This window comes from Electrona antarctica (genome assembly GCF_951216825.1).
Source record: "Electrona antarctica genome assembly, chromosome: 1".
Taxonomy (NCBI): Eukaryota; Metazoa; Chordata; class Actinopteri; order Myctophiformes; family Myctophidae; genus Electrona; species Electrona antarctica.
In genome coordinates, this window is record NC_136806.1 from 2,653,225 (window position 1) to 2,666,223 (window position 12,999).

At 50.9% G+C, this 12,999-nt stretch overlaps 1 protein-coding gene across 1 annotated transcript in view; it reads left to right on the forward strand.

Annotated features, from left to right (window-relative positions):
* The window catches only part of LOC306926487 (serine/threonine-protein kinase STK11-like), a gene marked incomplete at its 3' end in the record, with an annotated part of 40,057 nt that overhangs the window by 25,888 nt on the left and 1,170 nt on the right, over positions 1 to 12,999 (forward strand). Inside the window, exon 10 of the mRNA XM_079505797.1 lies at positions 12,886 to 12,996. Within this exon, the coding sequence (XP_079361923.1) occupies positions 12,886 to 12,996 (111 nt within the window). The remainder of the gene's footprint in view (positions 1 to 12,885; positions 12,997 to 12,999) is intronic.

The following is a 12,999-nucleotide window of genomic DNA, read 5'->3' on the forward strand; positions in this document are numbered from 1 at the left end:
CCAGAGATTAATTTTTGATTTCTGAAAAAACATCTTGAAAAATCGTACATTGTGATTCTAAAAAATGCGTTCCTATAGACCCTTCATTAACCCTCTCCTCTCCAGCTGTGTTCCCATAGACCGTTCATTAACCCTCTCCTCTCCAGCTGTGTTCCCATAGACCGTTCATTAACCCTCTCCTCTCCAGCTGCGTTAGACCCTTCATTAACCCTCTCCTCTCCAGCTGTGTTCCCATAGACCGTTCATTAACCCTCTCCTCTCCAGCTGCGTTAGACCCTTCATTAACCCTCTCCTCTCCAGCTGTGTTCCCATAGACCGTTCATTAACCCTCTCCTCTCCAGCTGTGTTAGACCCTTCATTAACCCTCTCCTCTCCAGCTGTGTTCCCATAGACCCTTCATTAACCCTCTCCTCTCCAGCTGTGTTCCCATAGACCGTTCATTAACCCTCTCCTCTCCAGCTGTGTTCCTATAGACCCTTCATTAACCCTCTCCTCTCCAGCTGTGTTCCCATAGACCGTTCATTAACCCTCTCCTCTCCAGCTGTGTTCCCATAGACCCTTCATTAACCCTCTCCTCTCCAGCTGTGTTCCCATAGACCGTTCATTAACCCTCTCCTCTCCAGCTGTGTTAGACCCTTCATTAACCCTCTCCTCTCCAGCTGTGTTCCCATAGACCCTTCATTAACCCTCTCCTCTCCAGCTGTGTTCCTATAGACCCTTCATTAACCCTCTCCTCTCCAGCTGTGTTCCCATAGACCGTTCATTAACCCTCTCCTCTCCAGCTGTGTTCCTATAGACCCTTCATTAACCCTCTCCTCTCCAGCTGTGTTCCCATAGACCCTTCATTAACCCTCTCCTCTCCAGCTGTGTTCCCATAGACCCTTCATTAACCCTCTCCTCTCCAGCTGTGTTCCCATAGACCCTTCATTAACCCTCTCCTCTCCAGCTGTGTTCCTATAGACCCTTCATTAACCCTCTCCTCTCCAGCTGTGTTCCCATAGACCCTTCATTAACCCTCTCCTCTCCAGCTGTGTTCCCATAGACCCTTCATTAACCCTCTCCTCTCCAGCTGTGTTCCTATAGACCCTTCATTAACCCTCTCCTCTCCAGCTGTGTTCCTATAGACCGTTCATTAACCCTCTCCTCTCCAGCTGTGTTCCCATAGACCGTTCATTAACCCTCTCCTCTCCAGCTGTGTTCCCATAGACCGTTCATTAACCCTCTCCTCTCCAGCTGTGTTCCCATAGACCGTTCATTAACCCTCTCCTCTCCAGCTGTGTTCCCATAGACCCTTCATTAACCCTCTCCTCTCCAGCTGTGTTAGACCCTTCATTAACCCTCTCCTCTCCAGCTGTGTTCCCATAGACCGTTCATTAACCCTCTCCTCTCCAGCTGTGTTCCCATAGACCGTTCATTAACCCTCTCCTCTCCAGCTGTGTTCCCATAGACCCTTCATTAACCCTCTCCTCTCCAGCTGTGTTCCCATAGACCCTTCATTAACCCTCTCCTCTCCAGCTGTGTTCCCATAGACCGTTCATTAACCCTCTCCTCTCCAGCTGCGTTCCCATAGACCCTTCATTAACCCTCTCCTCTCCAGCTGCGTTCCCATAGACCCTTCATTAACCCTCTCCTCTCCAGCTGTGTTAGACCCTTCATTAACCCTCTCCTCTCCAGCTGTGTTCCCATAGACCGTTCATTAACCCTCTCCTCTCCAGCTGTGTTCCTATAGACCCTTCATTAACCCTCTCCTCTCCAGCTGTGTTCCCATAGACCCTTCATTAACCCTCTCCTCTCCAGCTGTGTTCCCATAGACCCTTCATTAACCCTCTCCTCTCCAGCTGTGTTCCCATAGACCGTTCATTAACCCTCTCCTCTCCAGCTGTGTTCCCATAGACCGTTCATTAACCCTCTCCTCTCCAGCTGTGTTCCCATAGACCCTTCATTAACCCTCTCCTCTCCAGCTGTGTTCCCATAGACCGTTCATTAACCCTCTCCTCTCCAGCTGTGTTCCCATAGACCGTTCATTAACCCTCTCCTCTCCAGCTGCGTTAGACCCTTCATTAACCCTCTCCTCTCCAGCTGTGTTCCCATAGACCGTTCATTAACCCTCTCCTCTCCAGCTGTGTTCCCATAGACCCTTCATTAACCCTCTCCTCTCCAGCTGTGTTCCCATAGACCCTTCATTAACCCTCTCCTCTCCAGCTGTGTTCCTATAGACCCTTCATTAACCCTCTCCTCTCCAGCTGTGTTCCCATAGACCGTTCATTAACCCTCTCCTCTCCAGCTGTGTTAGACCGTTCATTAACCCTCTCCTCTCCAGCTGCGTTCCCATAGACCCTTCATTAACCCTCTCCTCTCCAGCTGTGTTAGACCCTTCATTAACCCTCTCCTCTCCAGCTGTGTTCCCATAGACCGTTCATTAACCCTCTCCTCTCCAGCTGTGTTCCCATAGACCCTTCATTAACCCTCTCCTCTCCAGCTGTGTTCCCATAGACCCTTCATTAACCCTCTCCTCTCCAGCTGTGTTCCCATAGACGGTTCATTAACCCTCTCCTCTCCAGCTGTGTTCCCATAGACCGTTCATTAACCCTCTCCTCTCCAGCTGTGTTCCCATAGACCGTTCATTAACCCTCTCCTCTCCAGCTGTGTTCCCATAGACCGTTCATTAACCCTCTCCTCTCCAGCTGCGTTAGACCCTTCATTAACCCTCTCCTCTCCAGCTGTGTTAGACCGTTCATTAACCCTCTCCTCTCCAGCTGCGTTCCCATAGACCCTTCATTAACCCTCTCCTCTCCAGCTGTGTTAGACCCTTCATTAACCCTCTCCTCTCCAGCTGTGTTCCCATAGACCGTTCATTAACCCTCTCCTCTCCAGCTGTGTTCCCATAGACCCTTCATTAACCCTCTCCTCTCCAGCTGTGTTCCCATAGACCCTTCATTAACCCTCTCCTCTCCAGCTGTGTTCCCATAGACGGTTCATTAACCCTCTCCTCTCCAGCTGTGTTCCCATAGACCGTTCATTAACCCTCTCCTCTCCAGCTGTGTTCCCATAGACCCTTCATTAACCCTCTCCTCTCCAGCTGTGTTCCCATAGACCGTTCATTAACCCTCTCCTCTCCAGCTGTGTTCCCATAGACCCTTCATTAACCCTCTCCTCTCCAGCTGTGTTAGACCCTTCATTAACCCTCTCCTCTCCAGCTGTGTTAGACCCTTCATTAACCCTCTCCTCTCCAGCTGTGTTCCTATAGACCGTTCATTAACCCTCTCCTCTCCAGCTGTGTTCCCATAGACCCTTCATTAACCCTCTCCTCTCCAGCTGTGTTCCTATAGACCCTTCATTAACCCTCTCCTCTCCAGCTGTGTTCCCATAGACCCTTCATTAACCCTCTCCTCTCCAGCTGTGTTAGACCCTTCATTAACCCTCTCCTCTCCAGCTGTGTTAGACCCTTCATTAACCCTCTCCTCTCCAGCTGTGTTCCCATAGACCCTTCATTAACCCTCTCCTCTCCAGCTGTGTTCCCATAGACCCTTCATTAACCCTCTCCTCTCCAGCTGTGTTAGACCCTTCATTAACCCTCTCCTCTCCAGCTGTGTTCCCATAGACCCTTCATTAACCCTCTCCTCTCCAGCTGTGTTCCCATAGACCCTTCATTAACCCTCTCCTCTCCAGCTGTGTTCCCATAGACCCTTCATTAACCCTCTCCTCTCCAGCTGTGTTCCCATAGACCGTTCATTAACCCTCTCCTCTCCAGCTGTGTTCCCATAGACCGTTCATTAACCCTCTCCTCTCTAGCTGTGTTCCCATAGACCCTTCATTAACCCTCTCCTCTCCAGCTGTGTTAGACCCTTCATTAACCCTCTCCTCTCCAGCTGCGTTCCCATAGACCGTTCATTAACCCTCTCCTCTCCAGCTGTGTTCCCATAGACCCTTCATTAACCCTCTCCTCTCCAGCTGTGTTCCCATAGACCGTTCATTAACCCTCTCCTCTCCAGCTGTGTTCCCATAGACCGTTCATTAACCCTCTCCTCTCCAGCTGTGTTCCCATAGACCGTTCATTAACCCTCTCCTCTCCAGCTGCGTTAGACCCTTCATTAACCCTCTCCTCTCCAGCTGTGTTCCCATAGACCGTTCATTAACCCTCTCCTCTCCAGCTGTGTTAGACCGTTCATTAACCCTCTCCTCTCCAGCTGTGTTCCCATAGACCGTTCATTAACCCTCTCCTCTCCAGCTGTGTTCCCATAGACCGTTCATTAACCCTCTCCTCTCCAGCTGTGTTCCCATAGACCCTTCATTAACCCTCTCCTCTCCAGCTGCGTTAGACCGTTCATTAACCCTCTCCTCTCCAGCTGCGTTAGACCGTTCATTAACCCTCTCCTCTCCAGCTGTGTTCCCATAGACCGTTCATTAACCCTCTCCTCTCCAGCTGTGTTCCCATAGACCGTTCATTAACCCTCTCCTCTCCAGCTGTGTTCCCATAGACCGTTCATTAACCCTCTCCTCTCCAGCTGTGTTCCCATAGACCCTTCATTAACCCTCTCCTCTCCAGCTGTGTTCCCATAGACCGTTCATTAACCCTCTCCTCTCCAGCTGTGTTCCCATAGACCGTTCATTAACCCTCTCCTCTCCAGCTGCGTTAGACCCTTCATTAACCCTCTCCTCTCCAGCTGTGTTCCCATAGACCGTTCATTAACCCTCTCCTCTCCAGCTGTGTTCCTATAGACCCTTCATTAACCCTCTCCTCTCCAGCTGTGTTCCCATAGACCGTTCATTAACCCTCTCCTCTCCAGCTGTGTTCCCATAGACCCTTCATTAACCCTCTCCTCTCCAGCTGTGTTCCTATAGACCCTTCATTAACCCTCTCCTCTCCAGCTGTGTTCCCATAGACCCTTCATTAACCCTCTCCTCTCCAGCTGTGTTCCCATAGACCGTTCATTAACCCTCTCCTCTCCAGCTGTGTTCCCATAGACCGTTCATTAACCCTCTCCTCTCCAGCTGTGTTCCCATAGACCGTTCATTAACCCTCTCCTCTCCAGCTGTGTTCCCATAGACCGTTCATTAACCCTCTCCTCTCCAGCTGTGTTAGACCGTTCATTAACCCTCTCCTCTCCAGCTGTGTTCCCATAGACCGTTCATTAACCCTCTCCTCTCCAGCTGTGTTCCCATAGACCGTTCATTAACCCTCTCCTCTCCAGCTGTGTTCCCATAGACCGTTCATTAACCCTCTCCTCTCCAGCTGTGTTCCCATAGACCGTTCATTAACCCTCTCCTCTCCAGCTGTGTTCCCATAGACCCTTCATTAACCCTCTCCTCTCCAGCTGCGTTAGACCCTTCATTAACCCTCTCCTCTCCAGCTGTGTTCCCATAGACCCTTCATTAACCCTCTCCTCTCCAGCTGCGTTAGACCGTTCATTAACCCTCTCCTCTCCAGCTGCGTTAGACCGTTCATTAACCCTCTCCTCTCCAGCTGTGTTCCCATAGACCGTTCATTAACCCTCTCCTCTCCAGCTGTGTTCCCATAGACCGTTCATTAACCCTCTCCTCTCCAGCTGTGTTCCCATAGACCCTTCATTAACCCTCTCCTCTCCAGCTGTGTTCCCATAGACCGTTCATTAACCCTCTCCTCTCCAGCTGTGTTCCCATAGACCGTTCATTAACCCTCTCCTCTCCAGCTGCGTTAGACCCTTCATTAACCCTCTCCTCTCCAGCTGTGTTCCCATAGACCGTTCATTAACCCTCTCCTCTCCAGCTGTGTTCCTATAGACCCTTCATTAACCCTCTCCTCTCCAGCTGTGTTCCCATAGACCGTTCATTAACCCTCTCCTCTCCAGCTGTGTTCCCATAGACCCTTCATTAACCCTCTCCTCTCCAGCTGTGTTAGACCCTTCATTAACCCTCTCCTCTCCAGCTGTGTTCCCATAGACCGTTCATTAACCCTCTCCTCTCCAGCTGTGTTCCCATAGACCCTTCATTAACCCTCTCCTCTCCAGCTGTGTTCCCATAGACCGTTCATTAACCCTCTCCTCTCCAGCTGTGTTCCTATAGACCCTTCATTAACCCTCTCCTCTCCAGCTGTGTTCCCATAGACCGTTCATTAACCCTCTCCTCTCCAGCTGTGTTCCCATAGACCCTTCATTAACCCTCTCCTCTCCAGCTGTGTTAGACCCTTCATTAACCCTCTCCTCTCCAGCTGTGTTCCCATAGACCGTTCATTAACCCTCTCCTCTCCAGCTGTGTTCCCATAGACCGTTCATTAACCCTCTCCTCTCCAGCTGTGTTCCCATAGACCGTTCATTAACCCTCTCCTCTCCAGCTGTGTTCCCATAGACCGTTCATTAACCCTCTCCTCTCCAGCTGTGTTCCCATAGACCCTTCATTAACCCTCTCCTCTCCAGCTGTGTTCCTATAGACCGTTCATTAACCCTCTCCTCTCCAGCTGTGTTCCCATAGACCGTTCATTAACCCTCTCCTCTCCAGCTGTGTTCCCATAGACCGTTCATTAACCCTCTCCTCTCCAGCTGTGTTAGACCGTTCATTAACCCTCTCCTCTCCAGCTGTGTTCCCATAGACCCTTCATTAACCCTCTCCTCTCCAGCTGTGTTCCCATAGACCGTTCATTAACCCTCTCCTCTCCAGCTGTGTTCCCATAGACCGTTCATTAACCCTCTCCTCTCCAGCTGTGTTCCCATAGACCGTTCATTAACCCTCTCCTCTCCAGCTGTGTTAGACCCTTCATTAACCCTCTCCTCTCCAGCTGTGTTCCCATAGACCGTTCATTAACCCTCTCCTCTCCAGCTGTGTTCCCATAGACCCTTCATTAACCCTCTCCTCTCCAGCTGTGTTCCCATAGACCGTTCATTAACCCTCTCCTCTCCAGCTGTGTTCCCATAGACCGTTCATTAACCCTCTCCTCTCCAGCTGTGTTCCCATAGACCCTTCATTAACCCTCTCCTTTCCAGCTGTGTTCCCATAGACCGTTCATTAACCCTCTCCTCTCCAGCTGTGTTAGACCGTTCATTAACCCTCTCCTCTCCAGCTGTGTTAGACCCTTCATTAACCCTCTCCTCTCCAGCTGCGTTAGACCGTTCATTAACCCTCTCCTCTCCAGCTGTGTTAGACCGTTCATTAACCCTCTCCTCTCCAGCTGTGTTCCTATAGACCGTTCATTAACCCTCTCCTCTCCAGCTGTGTTCCTATAGACCGTTCATTAACCCTCTCCTCTCCAGCTGTGTTCCCATAGACCGTTCATTAACCCTCTCCTCTCCAGCTGTGTTAGACCCTTCATTAACCCTCTCCTCTCCAGCTGTGTTCCTATAGACCGTTCATTAACCCTCTCCTCTCCAGCTGTGTTCCCATAGACCGTTCATTAACCCTCTCCTCTCCAGCTGTGTTCCCATAGACCCTTCATTAACCCTCTCCTCTCCAGCTGTGTTAGACCCTTCATTAACCCTCTCCTCTCCAGCTGTGTTAGACCCTTCATTAACCCTCTCCTCTCCAGCTGTGTTCCCATAGACCGTTCATTAACCCTCTCCTCTCCAGCTGTGTTCCTATAGACCGTTCATTAACCCTCTCCTCTCCAGCTGTGTTCCCATAGACCGTTCATTAACCCTCTCCTCTCCAGCTGTGTTCCTATAGACCGTTCATTAACCCTCTCCTCTCCAGCTGCGTTCCCATAGACCGTTCATTAACCCTCTCCTCTCCAGCTGTGTTAGACCGTTCATTAACCCTCTCCTCTCCAGCTGTGTTAGACCCTTCATTAACCCTCTCCTCTCCAGCTGTGTTCCCATAGACCCTTCATTAACCCTCTCCTCTCCAGCTGTGTTCCCATAGACCCTTCATTAACCCTCTCCTCTCCAGCTGTGTTCCCATAGACCCTTCATTAACCCTCTCCTCTCCAGCCGTGTTCCCATAGACCCTTCATTAACCCTCTCCTCTCCAGCTGTGTTAGACCCTTCATTAACCCTCTCCTCTCCAGCTGTGTTAGACCGTTCATTAACCCTCTCCTCTCCAGCTGTGTTCCTATAGACCCTTCATTAACCCTCTCCTCTCCAGCTGTGTTCCCATAGACCGTTCATTAACCCTCTCCTCTCCAGCTGTGTTCCCATAGACCCTTCATTAACCCTCTCCTCTCCAGCTGTGTTCCTATAGACCGTTCATTAACCCTCTCCTCTCCAGCTGTGTTCCTATAGACCGTTCATTAACCCTCTCCTCTCCAGCTGTGTTCCTATAGACCGTTCATTAACCCTCTCCTCTCCAGCTGCGTTCCCATAGACCGTTCATTAACCCTCTCCTCTCCAGCTGTGTTCCCATAGACCGTTCATTAACCCTCTCCTCTCCAGCTGTGTTCCCATAGACCCTTCATTAACCCTCTCCTCTCCAGCTGTGTTCCCATAGACCGTTCATTAACCCTCTCCTCTCCAGCTGTGTTCCCATAGACCCTTCATTAACCCTCTCCTCTCCAGCTGTGTTCCCATAGACCGTTCATTAACCCTCTCCTCTCCAGCTGTGTTCCCATAGACCCTTCATTAACCCTCTCCTCTCCAGCTGCGTTAGACCCTTCATTAACCCTCTCCTCTCCAGCTGTGTTCCCATAGACCCTTCATTAACCCTCTCCTCTCCAGCTGCGTTAGACCGTTCATTAACCCTCTCCTCTCCAGCTGCGTTAGACCGTTCATTAACCCTCTCCTCTCCAGCTGTGTTCCCATAGACCGTTCATTAACCCTCTCCTCTCCAGCTGTGTTCCCATAGACCGTTCATTAACCCTCTCCTCTCCAGCTGTGTTCCCATAGACCGTTCATTAACCCTCTCCTCTCCAGCTGTGTTCCCATAGACCCTTCATTAACCCTCTCCTCTCCAGCTGTGTTCCCATAGACCGTTCATTAACCCTCTCCTCTCCAGCTGTGTTCCCATAGACCGTTCATTAACCCTCTCCTCTCCAGCTGCGTTAGACCCTTCATTAACCCTCTCCTCTCCAGCTGTGTTCCCATAGACCGTTCATTAACCCTCTCCTCTCCAGCTGTGTTCCCATAGACCCTTCATTAACCCTCTCCTCTCCAGCTGTGTTCCCATAGACCGTTCATTAACCCTCTCCTCTCCAGCTGTGTTCCCATAGACCCTTCATTAACCCTCTCCTCTCCAGCTGTGTTAGACCCTTCATTAACCCTCTCCTCTCCAGCTGTGTTCCCATAGACCGTTCATTAACCCTCTCCTCTCCAGCTGTGTTCCCATAGACCCTTCATTAACCCTCTCCTCTCCAGCTGTGTTCCCATAGACCGTTCATTAACCCTCTCCTCTCCAGCTGTGTTCCTATAGACCCTTCATTAACCCTCTCCTCTCCAGCTGTGTTCCCATAGACCGTTCATTAACCCTCTCCTCTCCAGCTGTGTTCCCATAGACCCTTCATTAACCCTCTCCTCTCCAGCTGTGTTAGACCCTTCATTAACCCTCTCCTCTCCAGCTGTGTTCCCATAGACCGTTCATTAACCCTCTCCTCTCCAGCTGTGTTCCCATAGACCGTTCATTAACCCTCTCCTCTCCAGCTGTGTTCCCATAGACCGTTCATTAACCCTCTCCTCTCCAGCTGTGTTCCCATAGACCGTTCATTAACCCTCTCCTCTCCAGCTGTGTTCCCATAGACCCTTCATTAACCCTCTCCTCTCCAGCTGTGTTCCTATAGACCGTTCATTAACCCTCTCCTCTCCAGCTGTGTTCCCATAGACCGTTCATTAACCCTCTCCTCTCCAGCTGTGTTCCCATAGACCGTTCATTAACCCTCTCCTCTCCAGCTGTGTTAGACCGTTCATTAACCCTCTCCTCTCCAGCTGTGTTAGACCCTTCATTAACCCTCTCCTCTCCAGCTGCGTTAGACCGTTCATTAACCCTCTCCTCTCCAGCTGTGTTAGACCCTTCATTAACCCTCTCCTCTCCAGCTGCGTTAGACCGTTCATTAACCCTCTCCTCTCCAGCTGTGTTCCTATAGACCGTTCATTAACCCTCTCCTCTCCAGCTGTGTTCCTATAGACCGTTCATTAACCCTCTCCTCTCCAGCTGTGTTCCTATAGACCGTTCATTAACCCTCTCCTCTCCAGCTGTGTTCCCATAGACCGTTCATTAACCCTCTCCTCTCCAGCTGTGTTAGACCCTTCATTAACCCTCTCCTCTCCAGCTGTGTTCCTATAGACCGTTCATTAACCCTCTCCTCTCCAGCTGTGTTCCCATAGACCGTTCATTAACCCTCTCCTCTCCAGCTGTGTTCCCATAGACCCTTCATTAACCCTCTCCTCTCCAGCTGTGTTCCTATAGACCCTTCATTAACCCTCTCCTCTCCAGCTGTGTTCCCATAGACCGTTCATTAACCCTCTCCTCTCCAGCTGTGTTCCCATAGACCGTTCATTAACCCTCTCCTCTCCAGCTGTGTTCCTATAGACCCTTCATTAACCCTCTCCTCTCCAGCTGTGTTAGACCCTTCATTAACCCTCTCCTCTCCAGCTGTGTTAGACCCTTCATTAACCCTCTCCTCTCCAGCTGTGTTCCCATAGACCGTTCATTAACCCTCTCCTCTCCAGCTGTGTTCCTATAGACCGTTCATTAACCCTCTCCTCTCCAGCTGTGTTCCCATAGACCGTTCATTAACCCTCTCCTCTCCAGCTGTGTTCCTATAGACCGTTCATTAACCCTCTCCTCTCCAGCTGCGTTCCCATAGACCGTTCATTAACCCTCTCCTCTCCAGCTGTGTTAGACCGTTCATTAACCCTCTCCTCTCCAGCTGTGTTAGACCCTTCATTAACCCTCTCCTCTCCAGCTGTGTTCCCATAGACCCTTCATTAACCCTCTCCTCTCCAGCTGTGTTCCCATAGACCCTTCATTAACCCTCTCCTCTCCAGCTGTGTTCCCATAGACCCTTCATTAACCCTCTCCTCTCCAGCCGTGTTCCCATAGACCGTTCATTAACCCTCTCCTCTCCAGCTGTGTTCCCATAGACCCTTCATTAACCCTCTCCTCTCCAGCTGTGTTAGACCCTTCATTAACCCTCTCCTCTCCAGCTGTGTTAGACCGTTCATTAACCCTCTCCTCTCCAGCTGTGTTAGACCGTTCATTAACCCTCTCCTCTCCAGCTGTGTTCCTATAGACCCTTCATTAACCCTCTCCTCTCCAGCTGTGTTCCCATAGACCGTTCATTAACCCTCTCCTCTCCAGCTGTGTTCCCATAGACCCTTCATTAACCCTCTCCTCTCCAGCTGTGTTCCTATAGACCGTTCATTAACCCTCTCCTCTCCAGCTGTGTTCCTATAGACCGTTCATTAACCCTCTCCTCTCCAGCTGTGTTCCTATAGACCGTTCATTAACCCTCTCCTCTCCAGCTGCGTTCCCATAGACCGTTCATTAACCCTCTCCTCTCCAGCTGTGTTCCCATAGACCCTTCATTAACCCTCTCCTCTCCAGCTGTGTTCCCATAGACCGTTCATTAACCCTCTCCTCTCCAGCTGTGTTCCCATAGACCCTTCATTAACCCTCTCCTCTCCAGCTGTGTTCCCATAGACCGTTCATTAACCCTCTCCTCTCCAGCTGTGTTCCCATAGACCGTTCATTAACCCTCTCCTCTCCAGCTGTGTTAGACCGTTCATTAACCCTCTCCTCTCCAGCTGTGTTCCCATAGACCGTTCATTAACCCTCTCCTCTCCAGCTGTGTTCCCATAGACCCTTCATTAACCCTCTCCTCTCCAGCTGTGTTCCCATAGACCGTTCATTAACCCTCTCCTCTCCAGCTGTGTTCCCATAGACCGTTCATTAACCCTCTCCTCTCCAGCTGCGTTAGACCGTTCATTAACCCTCTCCTCTCCAGCTGTGTTCCCATAGACCCTTCATTAACCCTCTCCTCTCCAGCTGTGTTCCCATAGACCGTTCATTAACCCTCTCCTCTCCAGCTGTGTTCCCATAGACCGTTCATTAACCCTCTCCTCTCCAGCTGCGTTAGACCCTTCATTAACCCTCTCCTCTCCAGCTGTGTTCCCATAGACCCTTCATTAACCCTCTCCTCTCCAGCTGTGTTAGACCGTTCATTAACCCTCTCCTCTCCAGCTGTGTTCCCATAGACCGTTCATTAACCCTCTCCTCTCCAGCTGTGTTCCCATAGACCCTTCATTAACCCTCTCCTCTCCAGCTGTGTTCCCATAGACCCTTCATTAACCCTCTCCTCTCCAGCTGTGTTCCCATAGACCGTTCATTAACCCTCTCCTCTCCAGCTGTGTTCCCATAGACCCTTCATTAACCCTCTCCTCTCCAGCTGTGTTCCCATAGACCGTTCATTAACCCTCTCCTCTCCAGCTGTGTTCCCATAGACCGTTCATTAACCCTCTCCTCTCCAGCTGTGTTCCCATAGACCGTTCATTAACCCTCTCCTCTCCAGCTGTGTTCCCATAGACCGTTCATTAACCCTCTCCTCTCCAGCTGTGTTCCCATAGACCCTTCATTAACCCTCTCCTCTCCAGCTGTGTTAGACCCTTCATTAACCCTCTCCTCTCCAGCTGTGTTCCCATAGACCCTTCATTAACCCTCTCCTCTCCAGCTGTGTTCCCATAGACCGTTCATTAACCCTCTCCTCTCCAGCTGTGTTAGACCCTTCATTAACCCTCTCCTCTCCAGCTGTGTTCCCATAGACCGTTCATTAACCCTCTCCTCTCCAGCTGTGTTCCCATAGACCCTTCATTAACCCTCTCCTCTCCAGCTGTGTTCCCATAGACCGTTCATTAACCCTCTCCTCTCCAGCTGTGTTCCCATAGACCGTTCATTAACCCTCTCCTCTCCAGCTGTGTTCCCATAGACCCTTCATTAACCCTCTCCTCTCCAGCTGCGTTCCCATAGACCGTTCATTAACCCTCTCCTCTCCAGCTGGGTGCGTAAGAAACACCCCCCCTCAGAGCCCCCCGTGCCCATCCCAGCCAGCGCAGACGGCACTGACCCCTGGAGGTCGATGACGGTACTGCCCTACCTGGAGGACCTGCA